The sequence below is a fragment of the Adelges cooleyi genome, unplaced genomic scaffold (genome assembly GCF_023614345.1).
Source record: "Adelges cooleyi isolate 19-005CV unplaced genomic scaffold, UGA_ACOO_1.1 ACOO_flye_CR_arks_rails_tigmint_CR_PRNA_21, whole genome shotgun sequence".
NCBI lineage: Eukaryota > Metazoa > Arthropoda > Insecta > Hemiptera > Adelgidae > Adelges > Adelges cooleyi.
The window spans coordinates 9667949-9683318 of record NW_026095871.1 but is presented as its reverse complement, the minus strand read 5'-3'; the positions used below and the strand labels follow the sequence as shown (position 1 = coordinate 9683318).

General features: G+C 32.0%; 1 protein-coding gene across 1 annotated transcript; it reads right to left on the bottom strand.

Moving 5' to 3' along the window:
* Nucleotides 1–3243: 3243 nt before the first annotated feature.
* Nucleotides 3244–4927, bottom strand: LOC126834599 (uncharacterized). Its single transcript, XM_050566645.1, has 2 exons — nt 4775–4927; nt 3244–4700 (listed from the first exon to the last, which is right to left on the bottom strand). Exons 1-2 carry the CDS (start codon nt 4862–4864, stop codon nt 3315–3317), a joined length of 1476 nt encoding a protein of 491 aa, XP_050422602.1. The 5' UTR covers nt 4865–4927; the 3' UTR covers nt 3244–3314.
* Nucleotides 4928–15370: the final 10443 nt, after the last annotated feature.

Here is a 15370-nt window from a genome sequence, read left to right as displayed (position 1 = left end):
AAAACACGCTGTGTACCTCAAAACTGTATTTTTTACGATTTCAAAAATTACGTTCTATAGAAATATTGTCAAGCCAGATTCGGACTCATAAAAAAAACAAAACTATTTGGGTTTTTGTTCTTAGGTCATGTTGTAAAATTGTATTACAAAATATAATAATAATAAAAAAACAAATATCTAGATGTCAATAAGTGACTCCCGGATAATATTTGTATAATCCAAAAATCCGGGTTTTATCCGTTTCTACTATACAGTTAATTAAATCCGAATTTTAGTCTCGTCCCTAATTTCTAGTAGGTTTTTGTTCCCTGTGATTTTATTGAAATTTTATGTTGCAAGTAGAATTCAATAATTAAATAAATCAAAAGTAATAAAGGTTTTTCTTGTTTGATGTTTTTGTTTTAGTAGGTATTAATAGTTTAAATTTTCAGTCTCTCCTAAATATTTTCCTACGAGCCGCCACTGGATTGTCAACAACATCTTTTTCCAGTCTAATAATTAGATTCCACTATGTCTCGATATGGCCTACTCATAATGATAGACCCTGCGTTATATTTGCGCTGTTTTATGTTTATATATTTTAAATTACCATTTACCAATTATTGTATAGCATTTATATATTTTGTACTACTAGGACGCGAAACCAAAGTTAGGAGGAACCGAAATCTAAGTGTTGGAGAATCCAATATTACTTTGCTTTAACCCGTTGCGCATTAAGTCCACCTGCACGGACACAGTGATGGATCGGACGGGGTTTAATTAACGACTCGTTCCCTCACAACCGCAATGTTACTATTTTATATTGTTATAGGCGTCAACGTATAATTTTTTATTTTATGTAATTGTTTCTCTTCGACTTGAAACTTACTAATTTGTTTTACCTATATTATAGGTGTATAATGCTAATAATAAGTAATAACCTTCATGTGGTGTTAATATATAAACATTTAAGCCTTCGCTTCGGTTTATTGTCGAAGTAGGTGTGTTCACTGTTTATTGTAAACACATTTGTTGCGGTCATAAGTTACTGCGATGGCGCCACACACAGTAACTTTAACTGAGTTCAATGTGTGTTAAATAATAAACGCAATGTTACTTGCCGTTCTGACTTCTGGTAGAGCTTGATAATGATTTCGTTTATTAAAAAAAAAAAATAGTACTTTGTTGTCAATATCTAAATAGCCGAGCTCACGACAGAAATTCGTGCTTCAACCCTGCTCTTATCGAGCACAACCGACCGACCGAAGCACTAAACTATTTTACTTTTTAAACATTTTTTGTTATTATTTTTGTGATTTTTCTTTTTTAAGAGCTATTTTATTGATAATAATTTATTATTATAATAAATAATAATTATTTGCTGAGGATTTTGACTGGTCGACAACTAGTTTTAGATAATTACTTTTAAACTTATTTAAGTTGAAGTGTTGAAGAGTGAGTAGCGAAGTGCGGTAGAGACAGTCCGTAGAGTAATGCGTGCAGTTAAAAATAAATATATACTGCACAGTCTGCACTCCACCTCCCACCCTACCATTTAATCTTTAATAACTTAAAAAGTAATAATCCAAAACTGGTTGTCGATCAGTCAACATTTTCAGCAAATTATTCTCAATAGAATTACTATCTTGAATTTCAAAAAAAATAAAAAAAGAATTTAAAATTAATTATTAAGTTGAATATTTTATTAGATAATATAATGAAGTTAACTCACTTACTTTTTTATATGTTTAAATAAATAAAAATTTTAGTATAATTTCAAATTACTATTTATAAATTATTATAAAACTGCATTTTTTAAATTGAAGGATTCCCCTTCCCTTCAATTTATCAAATGCACATTTATAATACCATAATTTAAATTGTTGCATTCTATACTATTACCTACACTAAAATATTATAAATACATTTTTTATTAAAAAATAACTATATAGTTTTACAGAAAATCCATAAATTGTATAATTACATGAATATACCTACTAGGTAATTATAAAAATTAATTGCGTTTGTAAAGTTTTTTAATCTTTGAAAATTGTATTATTATAATTATTATTATTTGTACTAGTAAAATATAAAATTAAATTTACTTAAGTATAGGTACTATTTTAATTCTTTATTTATTTTTAAAACTAATATTTACTAAATTAAGAAAAATCATTACTTGCGAGGCAATCCTGTGTTTGAAGTGCAGATATTTAGTTTTTAAAACAAGTAATTAACAAATCAAATTATGAAATAAATTACTTTGGTTAATTCAAAAACTCGCGTTAGGACTGGATAAAAAATGAAATAATTGTATTTGTTATTATAATATGATCAAAAACTTTTTTCATTTTATGTTATTCAACATACTATTATAAAAAAAAAATGATAATTTACTTCAATATTAAGTTTGAGGTAAAATAAAGGATGAAACAAATATTTGGACTGTTTTCGTTGCCTGTTAATTTTTTCGATAGGTTTCTACTTTCTACAAACTTTCCTGTTCTCCGTTTAACGATAAACTGTATTTTATGAACAATTTATAAACCCATAGTTAGTGTAGTATTGTTTTAACATTTTGATCTAAAGTAGTTACCACCAGACTAATGTAAACAACAATTATGCCACAACTTTTATTAATTAACTACCCAACCCATAGGTTTAAGTTTCCTATTTTTATTTATACATTTATTTAGTATATCAACACCGTGTACAGTATATTGTGTGACACAACGATTTCTTATCACTTGGTAAGAAACACGTCCAGCACGGCCAGTAGTATTATTATAATAATACTGATTGTCTGCAATGACGGGATTGCGTCGTCGGTCATTATTACCTGTACAAAACTGCTGTAGAAAAAGTCTGGACCCACTCCTTACCATACATAATGGGCGTGTGTTGTAAATGGTCATTATTATTGATTGCATGTATAAAAATCCTATAGGAAGTTTCGAACCGTTGATCTTTGGTTGTGATACTAAAGCATAGTAACGCGCAATTAGCTTCCCAAAAAGAGTGTTTTTAAAAACAAATTTTCAAATGACAATCAAAGCTATTGATTTAATATAATTGTGATTTTTTTTTTAAATCCTAGTTCAGTTATTAATTTACATATTTATTAAAAGCCGAACAAAATTATCTGTTTTGAATATATCTAAAAATGCTTCTGAATGGAACACTAACATTGATTGCGTCAATGTAAAAATATAATATTGTTTTGCAATTTTAGAGTATGGAAAAAATATACACTTTATTGGTATGTAGATTAAACGGGTATCAATGTGTAACTGATTAAATTGTATAAGCAAACACATTTTAATTACATGATTGGTTTATTCGTAGTAATTCGTCCATTTGCCATCGATCCAAAAGCTTTTGTTGTTGAACGATTTTATAAAGAATCGTATGAAAAATATTATATGGTTTGGCGGAAAAGAAGCTTTCATATTTTTTATGTACGTTTTGAGTTCCTCGATATTATTTTTATTCGTGTCCAAATCTGTCTCGTCTAATATTTCAATATTTGTGTATTTTTTAGTTAATGTTCGGCTAACGCCGTCTGTTTTCATCAATCTGAGTGACTTCTCGAGAACTCCTCTGACCACGTACAGTGCTGTTTCCAGCTGTTCAGGATCGATAATTTCGTCGTTTCTGCGCAATAACCGGTAGACGGGCCAAATGGCGTTGTCGACTATGTCAAAAATGCGTATGGCTTCCTTCAAGGGCTCCACAAGCAAGTTCAAGTACTCTCTTAACGTTCGCTGTCTATCCTCCGAAATGTGTTCCTCGGAAGTCATGTTGGACCGATACACCGATAACTGTATCCAAGTGTGGTACAAAACTTTCGAGTAAACCATAGTCATCACCACGTTGTAGGCTGGCCAAGTGTCGTACGGTTGCAATGACCACCGGCCTTGATTCCTCAGACTAATTATAGATACTATCCCTTTATAGTAAGTATCCATAGTCCGCCTCCATTTGAATCTGTAACTCTCCGACTCTCCGAGAATAACGGAGTACCGTTGATGTAAACTTTCTAGCCTGAAGTTTTGCACGGTCATCAGGTCAGCAGCAACGTAACCGCAGTATAACTTGTCGTTCTGGTAGAACTTGATCATGATTTCGTCCATGTTTAGATTTTTTATGCTGTCAATATCCAAATAGCCGTGCTCACGACAGAAATTCGTGTGCAGAGTAACGCTGTCGACGGCCGTAATGATGGGCACAATGTATTGTGTTATGTGATTGTGGTTGTGTTGGAGTGCGGTCAAAATGTTGATGTAGACCATCATTTGCCAATCGTACACCATAAGCTTAAACGAATAGATGATCGACAGCATGCGAGCCAATATAATTCGGTATAGTTTCATCAGTTCGATTAAAACGGGATACGGGGGCCCTTCCTTCTTCGCTACGTCACTGATCTGGTCGATCATGTGGCCGACGATCAAGCCGTTAACACATTGAATCATTTGAACTTTAACCCTGCTCTTGTCGAGCACAACCGACCGGTTTCGGATACAATTTTCGTCGGTCTTGCAGTCGGTCATCAGTAGATGTACCTCATGTGGTTCGATGACCACCGATGTCGTTTCTAATGTTTTGAACTCGTTCATCTGATTGAGTAAATCGCCGTTTAATTCCTCGTGGTCGCATTGAACTTGAAACTTGTATTCAAACTTTGTATAGTCAAATCTGTTGTATCCATTGGTTCGTATCTGTCAGAAAATATTAATGACGACTTATATTAGTTGGGACTTAAATGGCTAAAAGAGGTGTTGACTTTACTTACTAGACTATTGAATAGTCGGCCTAACATCCCCATACCTTCGGTCAATATAATACTATGTATTACCGAAAGAAACAAAAATTTCACGTACATTTTAATGGAAAATTATATTTTCGAAGTTTTTAAAAACTATTATGAAGCTTGAACTACGTATGAAGCTACATATGGATTATTTTATTTTCGATGTTAACAGCATTATGTTAATGATCGCTGTTCTATTTACTCTTGTAAAATGTGTTGCATGAGTAATAAGCATACGTTTTATTTCAGCAATAAATACACTTTACACATACCATTGCTTGTTAGATTAGGTGTTTTTCCCGTAGTGTTTTTATACAATGTGATCTCAATATTTTAAAACTTGTATGTTTTTAACCCCCTCCTAAATTAGTTAATTTTATTTATTTTATATTAACTATTGAAACTTAAACGGTAACGTACATATTTTATTAACTTTTTAAATTTAGAATAATTATTTTTGAAGTTATTCAAGTTTAAAGTTTAGGATGGGAGGAAGGTTGGCGAGTAGCATTATTTTTATCTGCAAGAATTACTCAAACGCACTTCCCCTGCCGTCTTAACTTTTAAACTTTAAAACCTTTTCGCACCAGAAATATTGTTTCAATAGGGCGACTCGTCATTATGAACAGCCAACCCGGTTCTACCGATAAACCGTGTAATTATTTAACAAACACTTCCTCTTGGAGCTGTTGTCTGAAAATTTGTTTACGACGTAGGTTCCATGGCGATGAAATACTTTGGTATATATATATTATATTATGTACTTCATACTCGTACGTGCATAACACTGGTCCGCATTATTACACCACGGCCAATTAAATCGTGCTCAAAGCGACCTTGGACCCGTGCGATGTGTTTTGCCGCATTGTATATTATGTCTGTACACAACAGTAGAACTTGCAGCCCGTGTGTCTATATAATATTATTATCTATGCATATTGTGTACTGTATACGGTCGCACCCACACAATGTCATGCCCATCTCGAAGTCGCCGGATTACAGTGTGGCTAGGAAGTTCAAATGGTCGGATCTGCTATAGGTATTAAAATAGTAGATCACGAGCCTATACATAACACATTTATTATACACTGTAGATATTTTGTTCGTTTGACCTTTGAGCGCAATGATGATGATAATAATATCTAATACGATTTCGGTATTTACAATGACTACTGCGCACCGATGTTGTTTTTTTGTGTACCTATCAAAATATAATAAAATAACACAATTGTCGGGTCCGTTTAATTAATTATTTTATCGTCCGAATTGGCATAAAGCTTCTGCGGCAACCTTGAAAGATGAAAGATGTTTTGGTTAAAATAAGATTTAGTGTTTTTTTTCTCTTTATTTTATAGACGCGGGTGGACGTGAGCGGGTTAGTGCACAAGCGCTTAAGCGCTTTTATACGAACAATAATATTTACTTATTGTTTTGGTGGTTGCTTTCATGAATACAAATTGTAAGGTATTGGGTTTGAATCGTTTCGCTTGATAATATTTTTAAATAATTTATTATCAAACGTCTACGCCAAAAATACATCACATAATGTTGTGTACGTTTTATTAGTAATAAAGGCTATTAGAAATAAATAACAAAATGTGGGTATAGATAAAATTTTGATTTGGTTGATTTACAGATGGAGTTGGAAATGATGGGCGAATACTATATTATATAAAATCCCATCATTATATTTTATAATAATTCAGTCGATAACATTCGGGTACAACTGCAGTCAACACTATTAGGTTTAACCGTTCACAGCTATTAGGTCTGACACAATTTGTTCGTAATTAAAGGAAATGGATTCTGAATTGAAAACGGAAATTCGCTTGTCGCCGTTAGTAAAGCAATTAATGTACAACTCGTGTAACACCGTACGGATGTAATTCACCTACATATTATACTCGTATTGACTAATCGATACATTTCCCAGGCAACACGACGATTCTTGTTAATATACTATAATTTATTATTATGTTAATATTATACCGTAGTCAGTGAGTAAGTCTGTTACTAATTGAATGGTTAATTTAATTTACAATCCGACCATTATGTAACTATTTTACTATATAACGTGGTTGATATTGAATTCATCGTCGTTCGAATTATAATAATTACAAAAACCGGTACATACATTGTTAACATATTCAACAGACATATTATAGTTTAATGGTGGTAGAAATATTATAAAAAATGTCTATGCTACCACTAAAACGATAAGTTTTGAAAAAAAAATATTAAGGAAATAAAAATAAAAATTTCCCTCGAAAAATAATTGGTCATTTTTAGTTTTGTGTAAATGTATTTATGATTTCTCTGTCTCCCTATGTGCGTGCGTCTCTCTCTCTCTCTCTCTCTATACATTTAATAGACCCCTAGACGAGTTTCAAACTAGTTATTAACAGATATGAGTAACATTATAGTCGTACTTAAGGGAGTAGGTACGAGCAAACGGCAATTCGTTAGGTACCAGTTAAAGTAGGTAAGTAAATAATATACTGATGACGTCCATATTATGCAGAAAATGCATCCGGTAAGGTTGAAATCGCAATCATAAATCTAAGTAGGTACACAAAGACGTTTGGACCCTGGCAGTGATATCACGGAATTGGGCGTACGTTTTTACAGTCGGCATCTACCGTTAAATCAATGACAAAACACGGAACTAGTGTACAGTATTAGATATATTGTGTTATTATTGATATGCTTACAGTACATCTACAGTGTAAACCAATTCATCAGCTATACAGATCCTTATAATCGCTCATGTATTAATAATAATAACAGCGCCCAAGGAATAATCGTTTTGGCCTAGAGAGCAGTGCAAGTACAATAAATGACTGAACAATGATTCTTCCACTGTAACCAGTGATTTAATAGGCAATGCAGACACGAACGAGAACCGTATCATTACAACGAAACGCACCCGAGGGACGTTTTCCCTAACATCATCTCGAGAAAACTAGATTTAATAATAATATAGGAAATTATTTGGATCTTTAAAGACTTAGTACTGAGGTCTGATTGCGTACACCTTGGCCTCCATAAGATATTGATAGGTATATTTTATTTAGAATTAAGGCCATGAAGGCTCAAGTATAATACTAATAAAATACAGTTACATTAAATAAATACACTTATAATACAGTTAATTACAATTAAATTGCAGCTTAACTTCATTAATAATAAACAATGAAAAAGACATAGGTAAAAAATAATTCATGTATTGTATAAAATCACCCGAAAGAAAGTTTTCAAGGTATTTTTCTTCCATTGAATTTGAATTAAAAAAGTAACAAAAATAAACAAAATATAATTTTTGTTAAACTATTAATGACTCTACTCACCAGCTTACATTATAATTCAAGTTTAATTTGACAACACTAAAACTTTAGTCTATGCTATACTTAAGTGTTAAGTCAAATACTGCTGGAGAGAATAGCCATAAGCATTAATTAATTATTACTTACACCTACAAATACCTACTGTGTTTTAATTATTCATTCACTAGATTTATTTACTCGTGTACTGCTATCCTCTCCTAATAAAACCTAAAAAAATTGCATGTTTATTGCTTCTACATTTCTAGCTTTAGCTCAAAATCTCACGAACCTAATTTTTCATAGCTCTGCTTATTTAGTAACTATTTTGTCTAATCAGGCATCGACCATCGTGCGCTACCAAAAAAATGAGTATCAAGTATATACAAACAATAACCAAACTAATTTATATTGTTTTTCTCAGTTGGACGGCAAAAAAGGAACAACATAAGGAACGAATAAAGGAGAACCGCTTTCTGGCAGCGACTAGTAGTGGTGTTAACAATCGTCAACCACTGGTAATGAGTAATTAAACATAAGACAATATATGTTTTGATAAAAAAGATTTTAAATGGTACTGAAGATTGCTTGAGCTAGACTAGTAAATGACTCGCCCAGTTACAATCTCAATTTTGATAAACAAAAAGTGGGGTGCTTATTAAACTTCAAATCACGTGTGCTTATGAAAACCGAAAACTTAGTTGCATCCAAGGTCTGTAACACGCAGATCGGAAATTCAACTGCTCTTGACAAATGTTGGACCTTTTTAAGTCACTCCGACCTTGGATATATTATACATAAAAATTATATTTTATAATTATTTTTAATGCATTTCATTTTATTTTTCACGGACAATATCGTTAAAACTTCCTTTTGTAGATTTCCACGCAGATTTTGAGGACATAACGTGCATATATCACATTGTATCATAATAATAATAATAAACTATAAGCGTGTTAAGCGGAATGATAACAACAATATTATTATTATTATTATTATTATTATTATTTAGCTGATTAAATTGCGCATAAGCCGAATCAGCAATGTCGTCAACAGAATACAAGTATATATAATATATTATTATATACTAGGTACTTTAATAATATACCTACTTATATAATTATAAACAAGAAACGAGAAACAATATGTCGGTTGAAGGCACGCGGTTTATCTTTGAACGTATCGAAAAAACCATTAGTCGACTCGTTAAAATGTTTACTTGTGGTGTGCGAGTTACCATAACTGAACGGGCTGGAAGCGGGTCACAGGCAGGGGTCTAGCCTCCAAGTTTCTATAATATCTGTGCACAATATTTAACATAACATGCACACTTATCGCGAGTGACAGTAGAATACGGTACCCAGATGTATACTGTCATCACGTCCAATAATAATACATAAATAGTGTACATTCTTAGACATTATAGTAATATGTGTTTAGGAAAACGCTGTAACTGCGTTCGTCGCGAAGAGACTAACAAAATATTGTACTTGTCTCTTTGCCGAACGCGCATGTACATCAGATGGCTTTTTATAATATGACATTTAAGGAGTATAATATAATATCATCAGCTATCGCATACACCCTTGACCTATATCGCACCGTCCCGATTGTCGACTGATTGTTGGTTGCATATGATTATAAGATAATCGAAAGACTTCTCAATCTTTTTTAGTAATCTAGTGTAGGTATATTATGTGCTCAGAAATTATATTTAAAATCCTATAACCCCTCCGCCCGCCTCCCGAACTCAAAGGAAAATTTAGAAAATATCCTCCTATCGCTTAATCTTTACTGTACTAACCAAGTAAAGAAATAAAGGATTTCAAAAACCTTGAACCACAAAAAAGATTACACTTTAGCGTAAACATGAATTTCGGTAGCAATGGTAATATCAGCTTCAGCGCTCACAACAGACTGCGACTTATTTTCCGGGTATCTCAAAGGTTTGAACAATTTTATAATTACGGTATACCTCTAGTTGCAACCAAAAATTACTAAATACTAAATTGATGTCTGACATACGACCTAAATATTTCTTCGCCTTACCCATAAACAAAAGCGTCGGCTTCTCTAATTTTTTGGTAAGTTCACTAAATAGTTAACATATATTACTAGTTTAAATTCACTATTAGGAATCTAAGACATTTGCTAAGTTAATATGCTTCATTTAGCCTAAGAAGAAAATAACCCCCGCGTCAGTAACTGAGTACTGTCGTTACTTATATATAATATAATAATAATATGGCTACTGTAATAATATACAACAAAATTTTGCATAGAAATCAACGGTCATGACGACGGCCATTATTTTATTGTCATTATCAACTTATCTTAACCTTACTGTTTATTTATTTTGTCTTGTAATTATTTTTGTTTTTAATTTGCCTTGTTAGTTAATATTATCAAAAATCATATGAAACAAATGCCCTTTATACACGAAGTACTCAAAGAACTTTTGACTGGAATATACAAAGGCCTAGGCTGCGGAACCAGCAGCGAATACGGCCAACGTCAACGCTACCTAACCTAACCTGGAAACTAACATTAAAATATTATAGACTGTTTGAACGTAACTCCATGTACCTAAAAAGTAGCTATTAATATATAAGACAATACGTTCACTTATTTTACCTATGGGATATTTTGTCATCATTAAAATAACAGTTGTTCTTGTTCTTTTACTGAACTCTATGAACATTTTTCGTAATCTACTTAAACATAATAAGTGTACTTTACAATATTATTACACACGACCGCATGGAAACCGTTAATTATTATATTCGTATCATGTGCGATGAGTAAAATATATGATTTGATTAAAAAATATGAAACAACGACGATCGCGTCGTCGAGCGGATGCTTGGCATTAAATAATAATTATTATTGTCCAATTATTTTATCTATTTCAATGTCGGCTGTGTTGCGCAGTTGAAGATGTTTCGTCGTCATGTGTGTAATTTTATGATAGTATGTGACAGACATATACGGCCTTCGAGGAAAACATCATATTATTGTATTCTTGCCATGCCAGTGATTCATATAGTGTGCAAGAGGTGTAACTGCTTTTGGTTTTGGGACGCGACAATCGTACTTGTGCCGTAGGGTCTTGTTTGTCCTTATACTCGATTGTCGCCACTACTGCGCACCTCTGAAGGATTATCCGCGTCGTTAACGCCAAAGACTTTAACGCTAGTCGTCGACCATAAAGATGCTGGCTAATTTGCGACCATAATAATATAATGTTGGGTATTATCGTTTTAGCTACACCGGAGGCGCGTCGACCATGGCGGATTCGGACTTACCGTGTACATAAATATAATATTTAATATTATGTATTAAAAATCTTGGAAACCGCGACTACTGCAAATACGGCTGTACTTTATTCGAAAAGAAATAACAGTGTCCGATAAGTTTTCAGTGTACCTACTTATCGCACTTAACCATTTGTTTTCTTCAAGTGGAACTTTTCCAAGGCCATCAGGACGCGAGGGGAAACAATGTAGCGCGGTGAATATTAATCGAATTAGTCTGTTTAAAAGTTAACACAAACTTGATAAACACAACACATTGATGACGCCACAAAAAATAGACGAATATGACTGTTCATTTATTTACTTTGTTAAATTATTAATCGGTTGTCTAATCGTGATATAATAATTATAACTACTGAACTATTAAGGTGTAATTATGTTACTGGATTTTCCTTATTAGTTTCGGGAAGATCGGTACATAACAGTAGATATAATTGGACTTGACTGCTTTAATTTGACACTGTATCCATTGCTAATAAAATATAGGCTTCTCTTGGGCGTTAAGTGTAAACAAAAGAATAATAAACAGTGTACTCAAACTATTAACGTTTATTTACTATCTTCACACAGACGGTACTCGGAACTCTGGACTAAACCGCGCTGGCCCATGACCTATTATTAAAAATGTATGCCTTTGCCTAAACTCGACATGGACATTTAATAAGTACGTAGGTGGTATTAGCGTTGTTGTAATAATTGCTTATTGTCCACGCAGAAACCGCGAAGATACCTGGAGAAACCCACAAGCGATTTTTTGTATTGTTTTGTAATCGTTCGACAATAGGTGCGTTAAAACTGACATCGAAAACAAAAATAAATTTCCATAGTTTTTACGACATTCTATATAAATAGAAAGGAATATGGCTATTTATTAAGGGGCAAAAGATAGGCAATATTTGACAAAAATTGATCCAATAGTCATTTGAAATTCACTAAATTATTTGAAGGTAAAAAATATTAAGTTTTTCTACTTCCAAACCCTTGTAAGTTATATTTCTATAATATCGCAAAATTGTAATAAAATACTACTTGCGTCGAAGTCACTTTCTAGCGTATCTATTTTTTTCTAAGGAAAGCTTAATATATTTTCTATGAGGGTTAAGAGGCTGATTCTTGATTTAGTTATTAAGAATATAGGCTAAGTATAGTATAAGCAATTTTTCGCAAAATTTAAATTTAGATTTAAAAATATAGTGAATAATTATATACATACAGTTATGAGGATTCTATTGTATTGATTGCCATTTTTTTGTCAGACTATCACAATGATTTCTATAGGATGAATATATGTTTTCCCCATCAATACTGCTTTGTGAGGAACAAACTTATGAGTACAAAAATTAATAGACTCAACTACGTCAATAACACGATGTTCAAAGTAAAGTTAACAGTGATGTAATAAGTTTAAACACACAGTAAAACGAAAATTGTTGACAGTATCATCACATAACGACATCAACCCGGCGATCGGGCTGTCCTCTAGATTTTTAAATAGAAATTTTATTTTTAATATAAAACGTAAAATAATCCCATCTCTTTGTGTTCTCTCTTGTTTGAAAATTAAGTTAAAAAGTAAAAAAGTCTGTTTTTTTTTTTAATTTTCATTTTCTGGCAGTAATTTTGACAGGTTTGAACTTGGGTATGGTGTACGTGTCCAGCAGACTCTAAGCTTTAAAACCATTAAAACTTCAGCTTAAACTAAGGAGTAGGAAATAAGTTATGCATACAGTTTTTTTCAAATATGTTATTTAGTTTTAATTTGTGTTGTGGCCTTTTCAGTTCCTTGTCAATTTCCGGAATGTATTTAAAAAAAAAAAACTATTTATGAGTCATACTTGTTAACAAACCATTGGTCAATAGTTAATATAATATAACGATTGTTTGTATTGTGTAATAATTGTTGTGTATCCTTTCAATATTTTACACTGGTACAACTATAAACAATTAATTATCTATTACTACTGTATCCGGTAATGATTGTATAGAAAATAATTTTTAAAATAGTGTGTACAAAAAATTGTGTATATTGTTGTTGTACATTATAAAGACACTATTAGTTTTTTACTTCTCTAGATCCTAATGGTTATGTTTAAAATCTACTGATTGTGAGTTGTATGACTGGCCAATATTGAGTTTAAGTACTCATTACACTTTTTTTTTGGTCTAGACATGCATTATGTGCCTACTGATGGTTTTCCGTTTTACTTTAAAATTTATTATAATAATTAAAGAATTTTTTACGCTTAACTATAAATTAAAAGACAAAAGTAATAAATCGGTGAATTTATGATTTATTTTGGATAATAATCATTGTATTTGTATTATGTGTATTAACCATTAATTATAGCCTGTCATATTATGTAAACTACTAACAACAATCATTTTTTTTTAATTTTATTGATATACCTAATCGGTTTGACAACTTGTAATCATTAGCATAAAAAACATGTATGCGTTAGATACAAGTACAATTATTTAACCTATTCCTTGTGGTCTTGATCCTTCCGTGTTCCGACTTCCCTCGTTGCGGCAAAGGGTTATTGATCTGTTTTGTTAGTAATGATATATAATGGAAATCGTTCATCGAAAGCACTGTTTTTTTCGTTATGTTACAAGCTTAAATAAAAACTCTTTAGGTCCCTCTGTATTAAAAATGGTAAATATCTACGAAATTGGAGCAATTTCAAGAACAAAAGCAATCAAGATGCCTACTTTCTTGTATTGTATACGAGGGTTTTGTTGGTGATAATAACTTTGTTTTACTATCAATGGCGCGATGACGGTGTGATCGACGAGCGAACAACTTTTGGGTAGCCGAAGGACATCTTATAACGTGTTATCAGCTTATCGCCTATGACCCCTTTTCGCGTCGCCCCATTTTGTAACCTCGCCGTATCTTTGTACATGCCCGGCGTACGTCAACTTCGAACAATAGGTAGATGTGTTATTTTTTCATTATTACTATCCTTAATGCTATTAACAAACATCGTTAATAACGGTGAAATGCTGCTATTGCACCGATGAATCTGCATTCCTACGCCTAACACACACTCACACAATACAGATATCATCTTAATCCCTTAACGGCTTCTAAAGAGTTGATTGTTTCTGTGAGCATGTGGACAAACAAACAATTATTGTATTGTAACAGGTATGTATTATTATTTGGTAATGTGTCTCTCCTTTTTTTTTTTTTGATATCACACAAACCCTCATTTCAAGATTATACATGTCGTAATGACACATTTACAGTATGACACTCGGATTAAAAAAATAATAAAACAATCGTTATTGCATCTAAGCGAGTTCACTAAACTTGACCTTATCGAATGACCGCATTGGTCGAATAATAGATTCTATGTGAGATTATAATAGTATTTTTAATCGTTATTTTCTTCGTTTTTAATTTGATAATATTCAAAAGTATTGTATGTTTTTTTAGTGTATTAATTTATAAATTATAACGCAAGTCTATTGTTTTTGGCCACTTGTTGTTAAAATTCTGACATGTTTATCTTTTGTTTTATGTATACAAATAACGTTTCATGTATCATGTACCTGTATAATAATTTGACTAAAACGATTCCCTCGTTTGTTTGTTTTTAACGTTAAAGAGTGTATAATATTGGAACTTAAAGGTTTTGAATTCGACATAGTCTATTAACAATTATATAGTACATCAACAATTAGTATGGCTCTTTTTCCAAAATAACATTATTTGAAAATTACATCGTTAGTATGTCCCATTCAACTAAAATTAATGGTAATTAGAAAGTCGTAGTTCAGACTTCAAGTTAGTAAACGGCTATTTAGTGATTACAGACTGTTTAAAAAGAGGAAAACCTGGTGCCATCATTGAATAAAGCTGGCAGAGTAGACATGAATATTAGTTATTATAACTCAGATCGAAATAAAAATAACCCAAATTTAATAAAAAAATACAT

Bases quoted from the DNA above. Each gene is read 5' to 3' on its own strand.
- LOC126834599 (XM_050566645.1), bottom strand. From the start codon at position 4,864: ATGTACGTGAAATTTTTGTTTCTTTCGGTAATACATAGTATTATATTG. The intron at 4,701-4,774 runs GTAAGTAAAGTC...ATTTTCTGACAG, and splicing joins GCCGACTATTCAATAGTCTA to ATACGAACCAATGGATACAA.